At 46.5% G+C, this 17,480-nt stretch overlaps 1 protein-coding gene across 3 annotated transcripts in view; it reads left to right on the top strand.

The window, feature by feature from the left end:
• The window catches only part of TUB (TUB bipartite transcription factor), a 1,298,762-nt gene that overhangs the window by 1,184,943 nt on the left and 96,339 nt on the right, over window positions 1-17,480 (top strand). For all 3 annotated transcript variants that reach the window (XM_069223684.1, XM_069223685.1, XM_069223686.1), the window contains one exon: window positions 7,798-7,962. In XM_069223684.1, the coding sequence (XP_069079785.1) occupies window positions 7,798-7,962 (165 nt within the window). The remainder of the gene's footprint in view (window positions 1-7,797; window positions 7,963-17,480) is intronic.

Genomic DNA, 17,480 nt, shown 5'->3' with positions numbered 1-17,480 from the left:
TTCGTATAGAGACCAAGTTGAAGGGAAAGGACAAGAAAAGTGTAAGTCTATGTCATAAATACAAAAGAACAGCAGGAATAACACAGGATACATTATATTCTGACTGATATCTAGCATTTATAGCCTTGTGTAAGGTCAGGCATGGAGACCTTGGAAGATGGAAACATGAAAACTATGAGAAAGTGCATCTTTTTGTGCGGTCAGCCAGCCTCCCATTTTTTGTTGACTGATGCTGCTAGATTTTGAACTCTGCACAATGGTACACTGATGTCCAGTTCCCAATGTATGTGCTCTTACCCCTAAAATATGGTAAAGGTAGCTAACTTCTAAATGGCAAATTTAAATCACCTGAAAGGCAGGAGAACATATGATGGAGGAAATACACCACTGTCATCAAGATGTTAAATGTCAGATGTGGACTGCAGCACATATTGTGCCATTCACTATGTTGACAAGGAAACACAGCTTCAAGTCTACATATGTAGCCTGACTCTTACAGCTTTTAAATCTACAGGCAAACCTGTCAAAATAACTATTTTTGAAAGGAAAGAACCCAACTTTTAGTTATGAAATACATTAAACCTAAGTAGGCCTTCTAGCCCACAAGGTAGGGTGCATAGTGTTTAAAAGTGATACATGCAAGAATTTCTCTTTTGCAAGTACCTGTAATGACTAGACCCCATAAAGGGCAGTAGGTGTCTAAGAGGAAAACTAAAGTTTTAGGGGGTCATTATAACTTTGGCGGGCGGCTGAAGCCACGGCCATAATGAGATTCCTGCTGGGCCGCAACACAGGAGCCGGCTCCAAATGCAGCTGCACCCGTCGCGCTTTTCACTGTCTGCACAGCAGACAGTGAAAAGCTGCACGGGGCCATGGCAGGGGGCCCCTAATGGCATGGGCAGTGCAGGGGCCCCGCGACTCCCCTTTCCGCCAGCCTTTTCATGGCGGTTCTTACTGCCATGAAAAGGCTGGCGGGAGGGGGACTCGTAATCCCCTGGGCAGCGCTGCCCTGGAGATTTCTCCCACCGGGACAAAAGTGGCGGGAAACGCCTCCGCGGTCGTAATCCCCCCTGAAAGCACTGCCAGCCTGTTGGCAGTGCTTCCTCCAAAACGCCAGGGTTGTAATGACCCCCTTAATATCTTAACTCTGCTATCTTAAAACTAACACTCAACGTGTTTTTTTAAAAATCCAATTAATTGTTTATGTTGGATTTTTAATACAAATGTAGTAAAAGTAACCTTCAAAAAGTTACACTACTCTACCTAAAATGCCAATAGGTTAATTAGAATTAGCCTGCCAGCAGCTGGCCCCTGACAGTGCTTCCCCTCAAAAAGGCATGAAAAATGTTCCCGGAACTATAACTTAGGCCTTTTAACAGGACAGTATGGATGTGAGGTGTGTGACTCCTATCAGCTGAGAAAGGACAGCCTGGTAGGGTTCAGGAACTTCAGGGTAAGGCATGCCCGTTTATAATTAGGTGTAAAGGGAGAACAGGGGAAGGCAATTCTTTTGTATCCTGGATGTTGGAAAATGGGCTATTGGTAAGGGCAGGTAAGTACCTACACTTAGCAATAGGCCACTCACCTCCACTTAAGTTCAGTTAGGTCTCAGTAAATTAAACCCAGCTCAACCCTTGGTAGCTTGGCAACGAGCGACAAGGCTTAACTTAGGAGACAGAGTGTAAAGCATTAAAATATCACAAAACAGTAATTAAATAAAACACAGGAAACAGTTTAAAAATCCAAAACCGATTTATAACAATAGATTATATTTTTATCTTTAAAATGACACAAAAATGAATAAAATCGAATAAGGGGAACCGGAGATATGAATTTTGAAAGAATTATTGTTTTTAGCGCCTAGAAACAAAAAGCGCCAATCGGGTCTTCTGGTTGCACCTCGACCGGGGCAAAGTCAAAGTTTAAGGCCAACCGTGATGGAGCCCTGCTCGGCTACAGCTCGCGGGAGGCCTCAGTCAAGAGTTTACCTTCGGACTTAGGGGGTCATTCCAACCCTGGCGGTCATCGACCGCCAGGGTGGAGGACCACGGAAGCACCGCCAACAGGGTGGCGGTGCTTCCATGCCCATTCTGACCGCAGCGGTAAAGCCGCGGTCAGAAAAGGGGATCCGGCGGTTTCCCACCGGATTTCCCCTGTCTGGGCTGAATCTCCATGGCGGCGCTGCAAGCAGCGCCGCCATGGAGATTCCGACCCCCTTCCCGCCACCCTGTTTCTGGCGGTGTTTACCGCCAGGAACAGGATGGCGGGAACGGGTGTTGTGGGGCCCCTGGGGTCCCCTGCACTGCCCATGCTACTGGCATGGGCAGTGCAGGGGCCCCCTAACAGGGCCCCAGCATGATTTTCACTGTCTGCATAGCAGACAGTGAAAATCGCGACGGGTGCAACTGCACCCGTCGCACCCCTGCAACACCGCCGGCTCCATTCGGAGCCGGCTTCCATGTTGCAGGGCCTTTCCCACTGGGCCGGCGGGCGCTCCTTTGGCGGGCGCCCGCCGGCCCCGCGGGAAAGCCAGAATGGCGGTGACCGCATGGCGGGCGGCTACCGCCGCCCGCCGCGGTCAGAATGACCGCCTTAGTCTCTTTTCTGAAGATTTTCTTCAGCTGGACGAACCTGCCAGTCCAATCCGACCTCCTGGAACTCTTCTCCGGACACGTGCTGCGGGAGCCCTCGGTGGAGATTTTTAACTTCGGACTTAGTCGTTTTTTTGAGGTGAAAATCCTTTGACCCGGGTAAACCTGGATCTTGATCGGACGTCCTTGGAGCCCTCTTCGGATATTCTGGCTGGGAGGTCCCGGTCAACTTTTTACCTTCAGACTTAGGCGGTCATTCTGACCCTGGCGGTTGAAAACCGCCAGGGCAGAGTGCCGCGGAAGCACCGCCAACAGGCTGGCGGTGCTTCATGGGCAATTCTGACCGCAGCGGTAAAGCCGCGGTCAGAAAAGGGCAACCGGCGGTTTGCCGCCGGTTTACCCCTGCCCCAAAGAATCCTCCATGGCGGCGCTGCTCGCAGCACCGCCATGGGGATTCTGACCCCCTTCCCGCCATCCTGGTCCTGGCGGTAAAAACCGCCAGGAACAGGATGGCGGGAACGGGTGTCGTGGGGCCCCTGGGGGCCCCTGAACTGCCCATGCCACAGGCATGGGCAGTTCAGGGGCCCCCTAACAGGGCCCCATAATGATTTTCAGTGTCTGCCTAGCAGACACTGAAAATCGCGACGGGTGCCACTGCACCCGTCGCACACCAGCAACTCCGCCGGCTCCATTCGGAGCCGGCTTCATCGTTGCTGGGGCTTTCCGGCTGGGCGGGCGGGCGGCCTTTTGGAATGACCCCCTTAGTCTATTTTTCTGAGATTTTCTTTACCGGGACGAACCTGCAAATCAGGTTGGGTCACGGTTGAGGCAAGCCGGCTAGAGTTGCCGCGGTGGGTAGGTCCGTCTATGGAGCGTTTTTTCAAAAGTTCTCCAAACTTCTGGGTCTTCTCCCAGATGTTCTTTTAAGGTTCTTTTGGCGTCCACACCTCACCCCAAGGGTCCAGAAGTTCTGTGATGGTCCTTGGAGGTGTGGACTACAACTCCCAGAATGCACCTGGCGCAAACCCCTTTTTGGCCACTGGGCAGTGGCCAGCTGATTGATTTCTTCAGGAGTTGGTGCAGGGGACACTGGTTAGCAATTTTTCACCTGTAGCAAACAGGGAGTCCCTCCTTGAACCAGTTGAAGCCAGGCAAAGTCCTTCTTGTGGTGAAGCCCGAGTGTGCAGCTGGTGCAGTCCTTCAGAGTGCAGGTTCCAGGTGCAGGCCAGGGGTCCAGCAGGGCAGTCCTTCTTCTTCTTTGGTTCTTCCTTGTTGGAATCTGATGGGGATCTGAGGTGTGGGTGCAGGTCTGCCAGTTTTATCCTTGCTCCTGGGTGAAAAACAGGGGTGTCCTGATTCTCCAATCAGGTGCAGGGTCCTTCCCCCTGTGATGACCACTTGCTGGGAAGTTTGGCAAAAATCAACCCCAGGAGGCAACATTCTTCAAAAATCCATCATGGCTGAATCTGATTTTTGGAGGTTACATCTGGCTGAGCCCACCCACTGGTGTGGCTAAAAATCATAAACACACCCCTCTCCTGCCCTCTCCTAATCTAACCAAGGGGGCACGTAGTTGTCTGGGGTTGCAGGATGTGGGGGTGTTGCTGGGTTGCTCCAAATGTCCTTCTTTCGCTACCTTTGAAGACCAGTTTGGCAGCCCTCCCCCTTCCTGCCTCACCATCTGCTGAGGGGAAATTCCCTCCCACAGGCACATCTCTTTGTGTGAAGCCAGGCCACTTAACACCTCATCAAGGCAGCCTGGCCAGGCTGCCAGAGGCTGGCCAATCACAACACAGCAGCAAAAACAATGCAGGGCTGAAATTGGCAACTTTTCATGTAAAGTTTAAAACTCTTTACCTGAACAGGTTATATTAAATCCAACAACTGGAAGTTGTGGGATTTATTATAACAATTAGTTTGAAACCAAACTCTTGCAATCCATTACTTAAGGGGACTTTTAAAATTAAAATAAAGACTCCCCATTCTAGCCTATGGAGGCCATTCACTACAATGAGGGAAAAACGAATTTGGCTGTTTTTACCTCACCAGGGCTTATAAAACTATTTTTATAAGGTCTCTGCTTATAGTTACATGGCACCCATCCCTAGGGGCACATAGGGCACACCTTAGGGGTGACTTATATGTAAAAATAAGGTCGTTTAAGACTTTGGAACTACTTTTATTTCCAAAGTCGAATTTTAATATAACTTAAATTTAAAAGCAGCCAGCAAGGCAGGCCTGCCTTTAGAATGATACTGGGCACCTCAGCAGTGCTACCTATGCTGTGGTCCATAAACCTACATGCCCTACCATATACTAAGGACTTATAGGTAGGTTAACTTAGCCAATTATAATTAGCCTAATTTGCATATCCACTTTACACAGAGCACTGGCCCTGGGACTGGTAAGCAGTACCCAGGGCACAGCCAAGAGTCAGTAACCACCAGTACCTGTCCAAAAAGTGTGGGGGTGACCAGGGCAAAAAGGAGGACTTTCCTAAACTGTGCTATCTGTAGACAGCTTAATACCAGCCTTGACATTTGGGGAATTGGTCTTAGAACCAGTTTGGTTTAATTGAGAAGGAAGCAACTGATCAATACCTCAAATACACCCCTAAACGGCACAGGATCAGCCTCCAAGGACAGAAAGGTGTACCATCTTGGATTTGCTTCAGAATAGTGCACTGCGGGATAGTTTGTAGTAAGGAAAGAGGCTGTGCTGGAAAAAAGTATGGATTAAGCCAGAAACCTTTTTCCCTTTGGCTAGGGAGCACGCAGGAGTCAGCCTCACTTATTGGCCAGTAAAACCTACAAAAGGGGCACCTTACCCATGGCTTATTGGAACACTTTTTGTACCTGTGAACTGTACTTGCTGTTTGAGACTTGTGTGGAGGCCTAAAGAGTTGATTATGCTCCCTCCTGAACCCAGGGCTAAGAAGTAGATTCTTAGGGTTAGAGGTATGGCCTCCTGTGTGACAACAGTGGCTTATTTTGAGTGGACTTCGATGAGTACAGATACTTTGATGGGTACAGAATCATACTTGCCCTGCTAGAGGATTTTGAGCTCCATAGAAGAGACGATAAGCCTGAGTTAGAGTTCGGTGGACAGGTCACTCAATCACAAGTGGACAGATATACTGTCCATCTATCACAACTCCCAAAGGAGATAATGGGATCATAATATGCCGGACGGAATATCTGTCAAGTTGTGACAGAGTAACCCCATCTGCCAAACTCTAAATCAGGCCCTAAATCTGAAGGTAGAAATCTTGACCTGCTCAGAGATTTTCCCATAAAAAACAATTGTTTTAGTGGGATCAGCTACCCAGCTTTGATAGGACTTCATTCAAGACGGGCTGCAACCTTGCCTCTTTTTAGAATTTTACATTTTTCATAGACTAAGGGCCCTATTATGAGTTTGGCAGATGAAACATCCGTCTAACAAACCCCTGACGGGGTGGTCACTGCCATGCTAGCGACCTTCCTGCCGGGCCCATTAAGACCAAGGTTTCTGCCTGTCAGTCCAGGGGGAAAGTGGTGGCAGGGGGAAATGCTGACACATGCAAGGGGCACAAGCACCCTCAAAATGTGCACTGTTCGAGGCTGCTGGGCAGGGGGACCCCTGCACTGCCCATGCCACAGGCCTCTCTGTGGCCCCCTCCACCTGTTCTCCACCAGCGTTTTAATGACGGTGGTACTGCCATGAAAAGGCTGGCAGAGACTAAGTTTGGAATCAACAGGGTGCTGCTGCATTCAGCTCTGCCCTGGCTGATTACAATCTGCACTGCAGTCAGCCCGTCAGGGACAGCAGTAGGTTGACGGGTCTGCCCACCAACCTCGTAATGTGGTGGTCGGACTAACCTCCACTGCGACATTGGCAGTCCTCGGACTGCCAATGTCTTAATCAGGCCCTAGGTCAGAAGGTAAAGACTTTTTACCAGAATTACCTATTTGGTGTATATGACTTCTGTTGCATTTGGCTGGAAATTATGCTTAGATCCTGGTCAATATTGTCAGGTGCTTCTGATTGGAGCTATATCTTTTCTTGGTACTTTTTACTATCAATTGTTTTTAAAAATCATACCTTTAAGTCCCCTTATTGAATTTTTACCATTGTGGAGACAGTTTGCTCATTTCAATTTTCTATATTTGTAGAATGTTATGAGATTTCAATTGTATTCATTTTTGACTTTGTAACTGTTTTGCGACTACTACATACATTTGCCTAAGGTAAGCATATCTGCTCTATGCTACAGCTACCAGAGGGTAGAGCCCAGGTTTAAATTATTGAAACAGTCTTTTACACTGACGTTTGTGGATTTAATCCTTGTGGTGGACTCAAATCATTCCAACTTAGTAACTTTCTTTTCCACAAATACCTTGTTTTTTCAAGACATTAACAATGGTAGAAGGTCTTACAAATGCTGGCCATGTAAAAGTATTGCACAAGTAATCTGAGGTTCGACAACAAAGGTTGTGTACTTAAGTGGAATATGAATCATTATAAATAATACCTAATGTTGTGCATTTTAACAATATGCTGTGTACAAAATGTGGCAATATCAAACCAGTGACCTGATTTATAGTTTGTAGGATTATTGTATGTATGTCAGAGTAAATTACTTCATCATCCTGATAGATATCCGAGCCACCAAATCTAGAGATGTGGGTCAGCTTCACGGACAGCTCCCGCTATTGCCACCAACCGCTGTCACATTTGTGATTTGTCAAAGTTTGACAGATAGTTCTGCAAACAGGAAGACCAGCCATCAAACTTTTACTTAGTTTTACTTTTTCCAACTAAACTACCATTGCAGCAGTTTGTATTATAAAAAAAGTCAAACTATTGATCTTCTCCTATTATGTGGGGGTATTTTTATTTTGACTGTCCCTCGCGGTGATGGGCAAAACAAAGGCATTTGCCGACTCTAAGTTGGCCAGATGGTCGAATGGCCAGCCTCCGATGGGTTATACTTCTACAGTCCATCAGAGGAATATGTCAGTTAAGGAGCTGACATAGGCTACTTGGTCCACATTCTAAAGGTCTGCCAATCCTTAAATCTGTCATTGAGATGAAGTACCCTTTCTGCCAATTGCTAAACAACTCCTAAGTGCTTTGGGTGAAATTGACATATAATTTCTTTTTTCAGGTACAATTGTTTAGCCTTATTGAAATTTATTAAAATGGTCTCTGTTTCTGTTGATAGGAATTGATGGTCCAGCAGCTTTTCAAGATGAAGTTCAAGAGGTTGGAAGCCAAATTCAGATACTAACCATTGGACAATCTGGGCATGATGAAGATGATGCAGATTCTGTGGCCAGTGGTCAGCAGCAGAGCAAACAGGATCTCAGAGTGACAATGCAGAAGAAGGGTAATGATGACACTTTTTCTTTGATTACATCTAATTCTCTTGGTCTTAAAGTTAAAAGATCATGATTAAATATATTATTGATAATGATTATTAACTACTAGGAATGAAGTACTTTTATGTAAGAAAGTGCATTGTAAGAAGCAAAACCACAGCAAGACTCCATCAAGTACTATGACACGGGGGCCCCACCAGATCCAAAAGACAATAATTCCCCCAGACACATTCACATATCTGCAAACGTTTGGAGGTATTATTCACTATAGTATCACATCAGTCTACTCATATTTATATCTAATAGGAATAGCATGTCTTTGTCAGAGCTCACAAGTAGGGAACTTCTGATCAAAGACCTTAGATGGCATGACAATAATAGAGTTGAATTCCTAACCGTCTTTGTCTGCAGAGATCTGGGTGACCCCTTTCAGTGGCCGCAATGCCGCTGACACTTTTAGCAGCTAAGCAGAGGGTGCCTCCCAGAAGTAGCTCTAAGAGGAAAAACCCTGAAGGGAAAATACATATGGAAGAGATGGTATGGATCAAGATCACAAGGACTGAGACAAGGAACCCAGTGGATTAGTAGCCACCCGAGACACAGGATTGAAGGGAAGGACCAGTCAGGAGCAAGGAACAGCAGAAATGTTGGAACCAACAGGAGCAAAGAAACACAACAGTGAAGATCAACTGGAGCGAGAAGACACACCAGCAGCAGCAATGAAGTGTTGCAGTGTGAGGAAAATGAGAAACCCTCCCCTTATATACTTCCTGAACAGGAAGCTGCATCAAAAGCTACTGCTGCCGTCTTCAACAGGGAAGAGACCTAAGAACATCAAAGAATGGTTGCCATTGTGCTTTGGAGAAAAAAAATGCCCGGAGCTCTTTCCCAGGAATTCTGGAAAGGAGAAGGGAGACTATGGTTCCCACCATTGTGGCCCCCCAAAGAGAGGGCTGCCAGAGGCCCCACCGCTGGGTCAGCCACTGTGTAGAAATGCTCCTAAGCTTCTGCAGTGGCCTGGAGGTAAGAAGTACACACATCCTGCTCAATACAAGAGGATATGAGGGAAGCAGTCGGGTGGTGGGTGGGCCTTTGAGGTGACTCCGAATGCATTGGTCTTTCTTTTATTTTTTTAACATTGGGTGAACAGATTTGTGTCCGTATTTAGAGTTTTGTTAATGGCAGGTCCCATCAAAACATGATGGATATCCTGTGTGCCGTATTACAAGTGCCATAGCCTGTTAAGTAATTGTAATAGGGTGGGTGGGGCATGCCCCACATTTGTAAGGGAGTATCCAATCCACCAAACTCAAAATAAGCCCTTGATGTTTACCAAGGTGTAAGAAATTGCGTTACTGGTTGAGCTGGATGAAACCCTACTCAAGCAGCAATCACAATCCTTGTTGTGGTGAAACACAAGCAAAACTCATATTAACTTGTGTTTAACTCCCTGGTAGTTTGTCCCAAAAGCAGGCAGGCTTAACTTAGGGGCACTGTATTAAGTATTTATATAGTACTTCAAACAGTAATAAAGTGAAAACACAACACAAAAAAAAATCTCACACCAATTTGGAAAATGAAGTAAAAAGGTAATAAATAATTTGAGACCAAAACAAAAAAACAAATAAAAAATACAGTCTATGGAACTGGAGATATGCAATTTTATAGATTTGACAAAAAATAGTGCCTACAAGCACAAAGTGCCAACTGTGGTCATCTGGTCACACCGGACTGGGACAAAGTCACAAGTTCAAGCTGACCGCAGTGGAGCACAAGAAAGCTACAAGGACCAAATTAGACTTGTTGGACAAAGTGCTTCAAATCCTGGATTGTGGTGTGTTGCAAAATTTCGCGTGAAGGATGTGTCGCGCAACTGCCGTTCTGAAGAAGCTGCAATACAGAGTCCTACATCATCATCGAGGATGCCATCAATGAGAGGCTTGTGATGCATCCCACAGAAGGGCTTCCATTGAAGCTGCAGGGCTGCAATGTGAAATCCTGTGTCATCATTAAGGATATGGTCGATGAGGGGCTTGTGATATAAAGGCCTGCATCAAGGATGTGTTGAAAGTGGCGGATGTGAGGGAGCTGCAGACTGCCATGCAATGTCCTGTTCTGGGGATGCATCGCACAACAGTGGTTCATATGCAGCTTCAAGGAGATGCATCATGCTGAGCTGGTTCTGCTCACAGGACCAAGGCTGGGCAGGCAAAGCACCTTTAGGCCAGAGTCCAGGTGCTGAGTTAAAAGTGGTTGGAGCCTTTACTGTTCCTGAGGCTCTGATCAGGAGGCCAGACAAGTAGCCCTTGGAGTCACTCGGGTGGTCCTGTGTTTAAAATGCAGGTCTGGTCTTTCTCACTCAGACAGCAGGACAGCAGAGCCACAGAGTAGCACTCTTTCATGCAGAGCAGCACAGCAGTTCTTCTGAGTCTTTCAAAGATCTAGAGGTGTACTGTAGAGTTTGGTCTGATGGTGCAATATTTATACCTGGTGACCACTTTGAATTAGGAGAAGGTTCTGGAGGGTTCAACCCTGTGAGGTGTCTAAAATTGTCTGCCTCCATGCCCTGGCCCTAGCTTGTCTGGGGTTACAAGAGACTAGTGTCAAACTCTTTGAGAGTATGCTTAGGCGGAGCCTTTTGTGATGTGTAAGTGTGATAGGTGGTTTCATCAAGTCAGCAATGGCCTATCCTGCTAAAACCTATTCCTCCTTTGTCTCACCTTATGTGAACAAATCACCAAGACCAACTGCCAGCTACACCTATTCCTGAGTCCCAGGACAGAGGTGCAGGTAGCAAATGAATGGGGCAAGAAAATGCCAACTTTCTAAAAGTGACATTTTCAGAATTGTGAGTTAAAATCTGACTTTTCCATTAAAGAGGGTTTAAAATCACAATTCTTTGAACACCAAAATCAATATTCCTACCTGCTCTCAGCTGAAAGTTATCAATTACTACATGTAGCCCAATGTTATCCTTTAAGGAGCGGTAGGCCTTACAGTAGTGAAAAATTAATTTAAGAGTTTTTCACTACCAGGACATGTAAAACGTAGAAGTATATGTCCAACTTTTTAAATATACTGAATGGTTGTATGACGGAACACCGACTTTGAAAACAACTACTGCCTTAAGAACGAGGTCGGAACACCAACCTCGTTCTTACTACTAATGATTTTACCACGAATGCCTTAACAACGATATTTCGTTGTAAAGGCATTCCTGATAAAATCATTACTAATAGCCACCATTCACCCTACATCCTTCACCCCAGCCTCCCAACCCCACCCCAAAACCTAAAACCCCCTGTCCCCCCACCCCTCCCCAAAACCAAAAACGCCCCACCCCCCAACCCCACCCCAAAACCTAAAACCCCCTAACCCCCACCCCCTCCCCAAAACCAAAAACACCCCACCCCCCCAACCCCACCCCAAAACCTAAAACCCCCTGACCCCCCAACCCCTCCCCAAAACCAAAAACGTCCCACCCCCCCAACCCCAACCCAAAACCTAAAACCCCCTGACCCCCCCTCCCCAAAACCAAAAACACCCCACCGCCCCAACCCCACCCCAAAACCTAAAACCCCCACCCCCTCCCTAAAACCAAAAACGCCCCACATCCCCAAACCCCGCCCCAAAAACCTAAAACCCCCTAGCCCCCCACCCCTCCCCAAAACCAAAAACGTCCCACCCCCCAACCCCACCCCAAAACCTAAAACCCCCTAACTCCCCACTCCTCCCCAAAACCAAAATGCTCCACCCCCCAACCCCACCCCAAAACCTAAAACCCCCATTCCCCTCCCCAAAACCAAAAACGCCCCACCCCCCAACCCCACCCCAAAACCTAAAACCCCCTGACCCCCCACCCCCTCCCCAAAACCTAAACCCACCACTTACCTTAGTCGACTCCTTGTCACCTGCGTCGTCCTCCTTCGCCAACTCCCTTCTTTGTACCTTAACCATGCATGTTCATTGTTCAGAACATACGTAGTTAAGGCACAAAATAACGGAGTCGTGGTTAAAAAAAGCGTTGTTGCGCTTTCGTTAACCACGACTCTCGTAACAAAAAAGTCGTAATAAAGGATGTTCCCTATACTGGATGCTGTATAGATTGCAAGATGTGTAAGAAACCTATATCAAATAAGCGTATCTACCCCTAGCAAATGGTAGTTTCAGTGCTGAGATAAAATGGAACTGGTATTAAAGAATTTGAGGATGTTGATTGATTCCACTTACATACCATGTGTTTGCCCTCAAGCTTCTTTGGTAACCTAGTTGACATTTAAATACTGGCAGCATTAATGGCTCTGTGCCTCTTTTATGCCCTTTGAAGTACCAGGGCTTAACCAAATTAATGTGTGTAGATTCTGAAAGTAAAGCAAGATTCTTTAGGATATAATTCTCCTAATTAGGGCATATTAGAGAGAGGCGGATGTGCTTTCAAGTAGCACTCAGCAGTTTTGAAACTATGGTTTGATGAACAATGAACATGTCATGAGACATTTGGGCCCATATTTATACTCAGTTTGTGCTGAATTAGCATACCTTTTTATGCTAATTCAATACAAACTTAACTCCATATTTAAATTTTGACGCTAGACACGTCTAGTGCCAAAATATTGGAGTTAAAGTCATTTTTTGGGATGCATGACACTACCTTGCATCAATAGGATGCAGGGTGGGCGTTCCCATCCAAAAAATTACTCTAAGGCCCTAGTGCCTTATTTATCCTCCCATGTAAAAATGGTGCACGGACGGGAGGCAGGCCTAAATAATGGCACTAAGCCTGCTTAGCACCATTATTTAACTCCTGGGTCAGGGCAAGTGTTAGGGGACATGTGGACCCATTTCCATGGTCCAACACCATGGAAAGAGCCCAGAGGTACCCACCCCAAGCCCCAGGAACACCCCCACCCACACCAGAGGGACACCAGAGTTTGGGGGACTCCATCCCAGGTAATTAGGGTAAGTAAAGGTACGTATTTTGTTTTTTTTAAGTGCCATTGGGGGCCTACAAGGTACTGGGTGCAATGGCCATGCCGAGGGGACCCTTGTCCCCTGTGCTGGCCATTGGGCTGGTGGGCATGACTCCTGTCTTTTTAAAGACAGGAGTCATGTGGTTTGGATGGTTTAGCATCAGGAAATGATGCTAGGCTGGTTAGAGGCATTTTTTGGCGTCTAACCAGCCTAACATAATTATTTGGTACAAAACCCCCTTCCACCATACCGCCACCCCCACCCGGCTAATGTCATTGTCCATGATGTTAGCCCACCCTTTGCGCCGGATTGCACCATTCCATAAATTTGGTGCCCGGATAGGGTCCTGGAATGGCGCAATCTGGGGCTATACTTTTTGACGCAAAACTGTGCAAACACAGTTTTGTGTCAAAATGTATAAAGACAGCCTTTCCATGGCAGCTTGAGTCATACCAATGTCAGCCCTTCAGGAACCAAGTTCCTGGTGGGTGACGGCAGTCCCCCGGCGGTCCGACTGTCAGGGTTGGAAAGTGGCAGTTGGACTGCATGGAGTGTGGCGGTCTGACCGCCACCGGGACATTGGCAATCCTCAGACTGCCAATGTTGTAATAAAGCTCTAAGTGCCAGATTTACATGAAACTGGCGCTATGACAAATTGGCACCACCATGCTGTGTCAGTTCTGAAATGCAGGGATGCGCCGTATTTACAAAACTATGGCACAACCCTGTGTTCCCCTAGTGCTGGTTCTATATTAAGCTGCCTAGCACAAATACAGACATACTTGTACCATAGTGCAAGGGTGTCTGCATTGAAGGGAATGATTGTTTATGTGCAGAAAGGTGTCCCTTCCTGCAAATAAACAATCTAGACTCTAAACTTCTAAGTGCCAAATTGCCACTGTAGATTATTTCTGTGCAGGAAGGGGTGTTTTGCTCTTTCTATGTGTGTTGCAGAATGCAGCACACATGGAAAAAGTGAAAACAAGGAGAAATAAAAGTATTTCTCCTCATTGTGTCATGCTAACACCACCCGTGGGGTGGCGTTAATTTTTGGTGCTACCTCAGATTTACAAATTCTTGTAAATCTGGGGCAGCGTCAAAAGCAATGGGTGTTGCAATGGAAAGCCCACATCAACACCAATTGCACACCACTCTGATGCAGAAAACTGTGTGGGAGGGGCCCATAATTACAAAAACTGGCTTAGCACTGCCTTTTAAATAATGCACAGTGCACAGAGCCAACAGTGACGCTCTGATGGTGCTAGGGCTTGTAAATATGCCCCTAAGTGTTTATTGAATTGAAATCTGCAAGAACTTTTTAATTTTAATGTGTGAAGAACATCTAATATCAAACAAAGCTAAAGTAAAGGGGATGTTGTTAAACATATTTAATGGTGATCTTCATTATTTGGCAAGTAAGTTATTTTTATCAGTGCTGAGTATGGTGAAAGCTGACTATCTACTAGCCAACTACTTATGATTCATTCCCATCTCCCTGTGTGCCAGCAGTTGATGAAGATAAAAGTAGTCTTGACATAAAAAATGGACTGGCTCCTTGACAATGGTTATTTTTTTACTAAATTTTATTTTGTTTTTCTAATTAGGTTTGGGATTTTTATTGTTTTGCAATTTGACTTTAATACTGTTTTAGTACTGCTTGAATTCTTCACATATTAGCCTAAATTAAGTCTGTCTGCTCTGTGCCCTAAATACAAGGTATTTCACTCAGGATAATCTAGTGACTTTAACGGTTCACCCTGCCAAAGATTATAGTTATTCCTTGAAGTCGGCAGCCGTCCATCCCAAATTCTTACATACACAACTTGTTTACATTTGAATAAATATTGCCTTTCGATGTGACTACTCGAAAATGAATATACTACATCAGCTCAATGTGAACAGCAGAGATGGCTGAGGTTCTATGACATGAAAAAGCTTTTCTAAAAAAACTCTAGCTCTTTGGTATGTATCATATGGATTATGTAATATACAAAATAAATAGTTTTGATGCTACAATGTCTAGTCTCTGTTCAATAAGGCCACAAGCAATTAAATATCTCTATCAGAGTTTTAAATGCAGTTTTTAGGAATAATGTACACAATTTTGGTCACCTCACCGACGCACACCGCCAGATACACCCTCGACCCCATTGTCTCTGCCAGCAGCAATATCATCTTCAACGACGTGACCCCACTACACTTGCCTGACCCCCACTGAATCAATTTTTCCATCTCACCGCACACAGCGCAAACCTACTCAACACGACCCACCTACAGGAAATGGAACCAGATCTCAGAGGAGCAAGTCACCAGCACCCTCAGCAACTCCCCACACCCAACACAACAGACACTAACACCTCAGCCTGCAAACTTCATGAATGGATTACCAACTGTGCCGACACCTTAGCTTCTCTCCTGTCAACTTCAGCGAAACACTCCTCCAAGAAAGCCAGTTGGTTCACCCCCGCACTGCAGGAATCAAAGCGTTCATGCAGGAGGCTGTAAAAAGAGGAGAAAGAGCAAATCCCTGCAAGGCCTGGCCACCTTCAAAGGCGCTACAAGATCCCACCACAGCCTCATCATGTCCTCCAGAAATCCGCCCTACAGGACTGGATCAACTCCACCACCCACAACACAAAAGAACTCTACAACCTCATCAAACAATTCGCCAAACCACAAGCCGAGACCACAGACATCCCTCCATCACAGGATCTCTTTGACAGACTGGCCACCTTCTTCCACCAGAAGATCCAAGACATCTACAACAGTTTCGGACCCCAAGACTTTCTGAGCCCACCAACAACATCCCTGCCAGGACCTTCCGAACCCACACAACTCCTGCACGCCTGGACCCCCCTCACAATGAATGATACCCACTCCATCATGGGCAGCATTCACGTAGGAGCCCCAACCGACCCCTGCACACACTACATTTTCAACAAGGCCAGCGCCTCCATCACGCTTGAGCTCTGCAAGACCTTCAACTGCACCCTAGAGTCATCAACCTACCCTAAACATTGGAAGCAGACCGAGATTCACCCACTTCTGAAAAAAGCCACAGCCAACCCAACAGACCTGAAGAGCTAGCGACCCGTCTCACTGCTACCCATCCCAGTGAAAGTCACCGAAAAAAGCAATCAACACTCAGCTATGTCAACACATCAAAGACAACAACATCCTGGACGTCTCCCAATCAGGATTCAGAACCAACCACAGTACCAAAACCACCCTGCTTGCAGCCATAGGTGACATCTGCTCCCTGCTCAACCGCGGACTCATCTTAGTGGACCTCTCAGATGCCTTCAATAAAGTGTCCCACTGTACACTATGTGCCAGACTCCATGTGGCAGGCATATGTGGCATGGCCCTTTCAATGGATACACTACTTCCTAACAGGCAGAACACAGAAAGTCTGGCCCCTGCCACACTGACATCAGCTGTGGAGTACCCCAAGGATCATCTCTGAGCCCTACGCTGTTCAACAGCTACATGATCCCCCTCACCCCCATCTTCAGGAACTATGGCATGAGCATCCTCTCCTATGGTGATGACACCCAGATGTTCCTCTCCCTGACCAAAAACCAATCAACAGCCATGAAGAATTTCAGCAATGGATGAAAGCAGTTGCCACCAAGGAGAGCTGCCTAAAGCAGAACTCTGATAAAACCGAGATCCCCATCTTGGGACCATCCCCGTCAGCTTGGGACGATTCCTGGTGGCCCTGTACATTCGGCAGGCCCCCAAAACCCTACAGACCATGCTAGAAACCTTAGCGTCTTCCTCAACTCAACACTCACCATGACTAGGCAGGTCAATTATGTTGCCTCCACCTGCTACCACACCCTCTGACTCCTCAGAAAGTTTGTCAGAAGGATACAAACCGACTGCCGGTAAACCATAAAAGACGCCCTAATCACAAGCAGACTCAACAAAGGCAACGCCCTCTATGCTGGAACTTCCAAAAAGAACATAAACAAGCTGCGAAAAATTCAGAACACTGCTGCCAGACTCGTTCTAGACATCCCCCGCCGAGAACACATCACAGAACACCTGAAGAGCCTCCACTGGCTTACAGTCAAGAAGTGGACCAACATCAGACTCCTCGTACATGCGAACAGAGCCTACCAGAACAGAGGACCCATCCATCTCAACCACTGCATCACATTCCAGACCTCTGTGCTCATCCAACCAGTTGCTCCCCAATGTACCCCGCATAAAGATGTCCTCGGCTGGAGGAAGATCACTCTCATACCTGTCAGCTAAAGTTTGGAACACCATACCACCACACCTCAGACTGTCGACATTGCTGCCTCAGTTCAAGAAGGACCTTAAGACCTGCCTCTTCAACTGTTCTCTAAGGACCCTCCCTAGCACCTTGAGGCCCTATGGATCAGTAGGGCAGTCTCAAAATGATTGATTGATTGATGGATTGAACTATCTTTTCGCTGCTTTTCCAAAAGTAGGTAATGCAGATGTTTTCTGTTGTTACATATTCATACAATTTTGGTGGATCTGCTAATTCCACAGGGATACCTGGATGTGAAGAGAATTCACA

This window comes from Pleurodeles waltl, chromosome 3_1 (genome assembly GCF_031143425.1).
Source record: "Pleurodeles waltl isolate 20211129_DDA chromosome 3_1, aPleWal1.hap1.20221129, whole genome shotgun sequence".
Lineage (NCBI taxonomy): Eukaryota > Metazoa > Chordata > Amphibia > Caudata > Salamandridae > Pleurodeles > Pleurodeles waltl.
The sequence above is the reverse complement of the archived record's forward strand: the minus strand, read 5'-3'. Positions and strand labels throughout refer to the sequence as shown.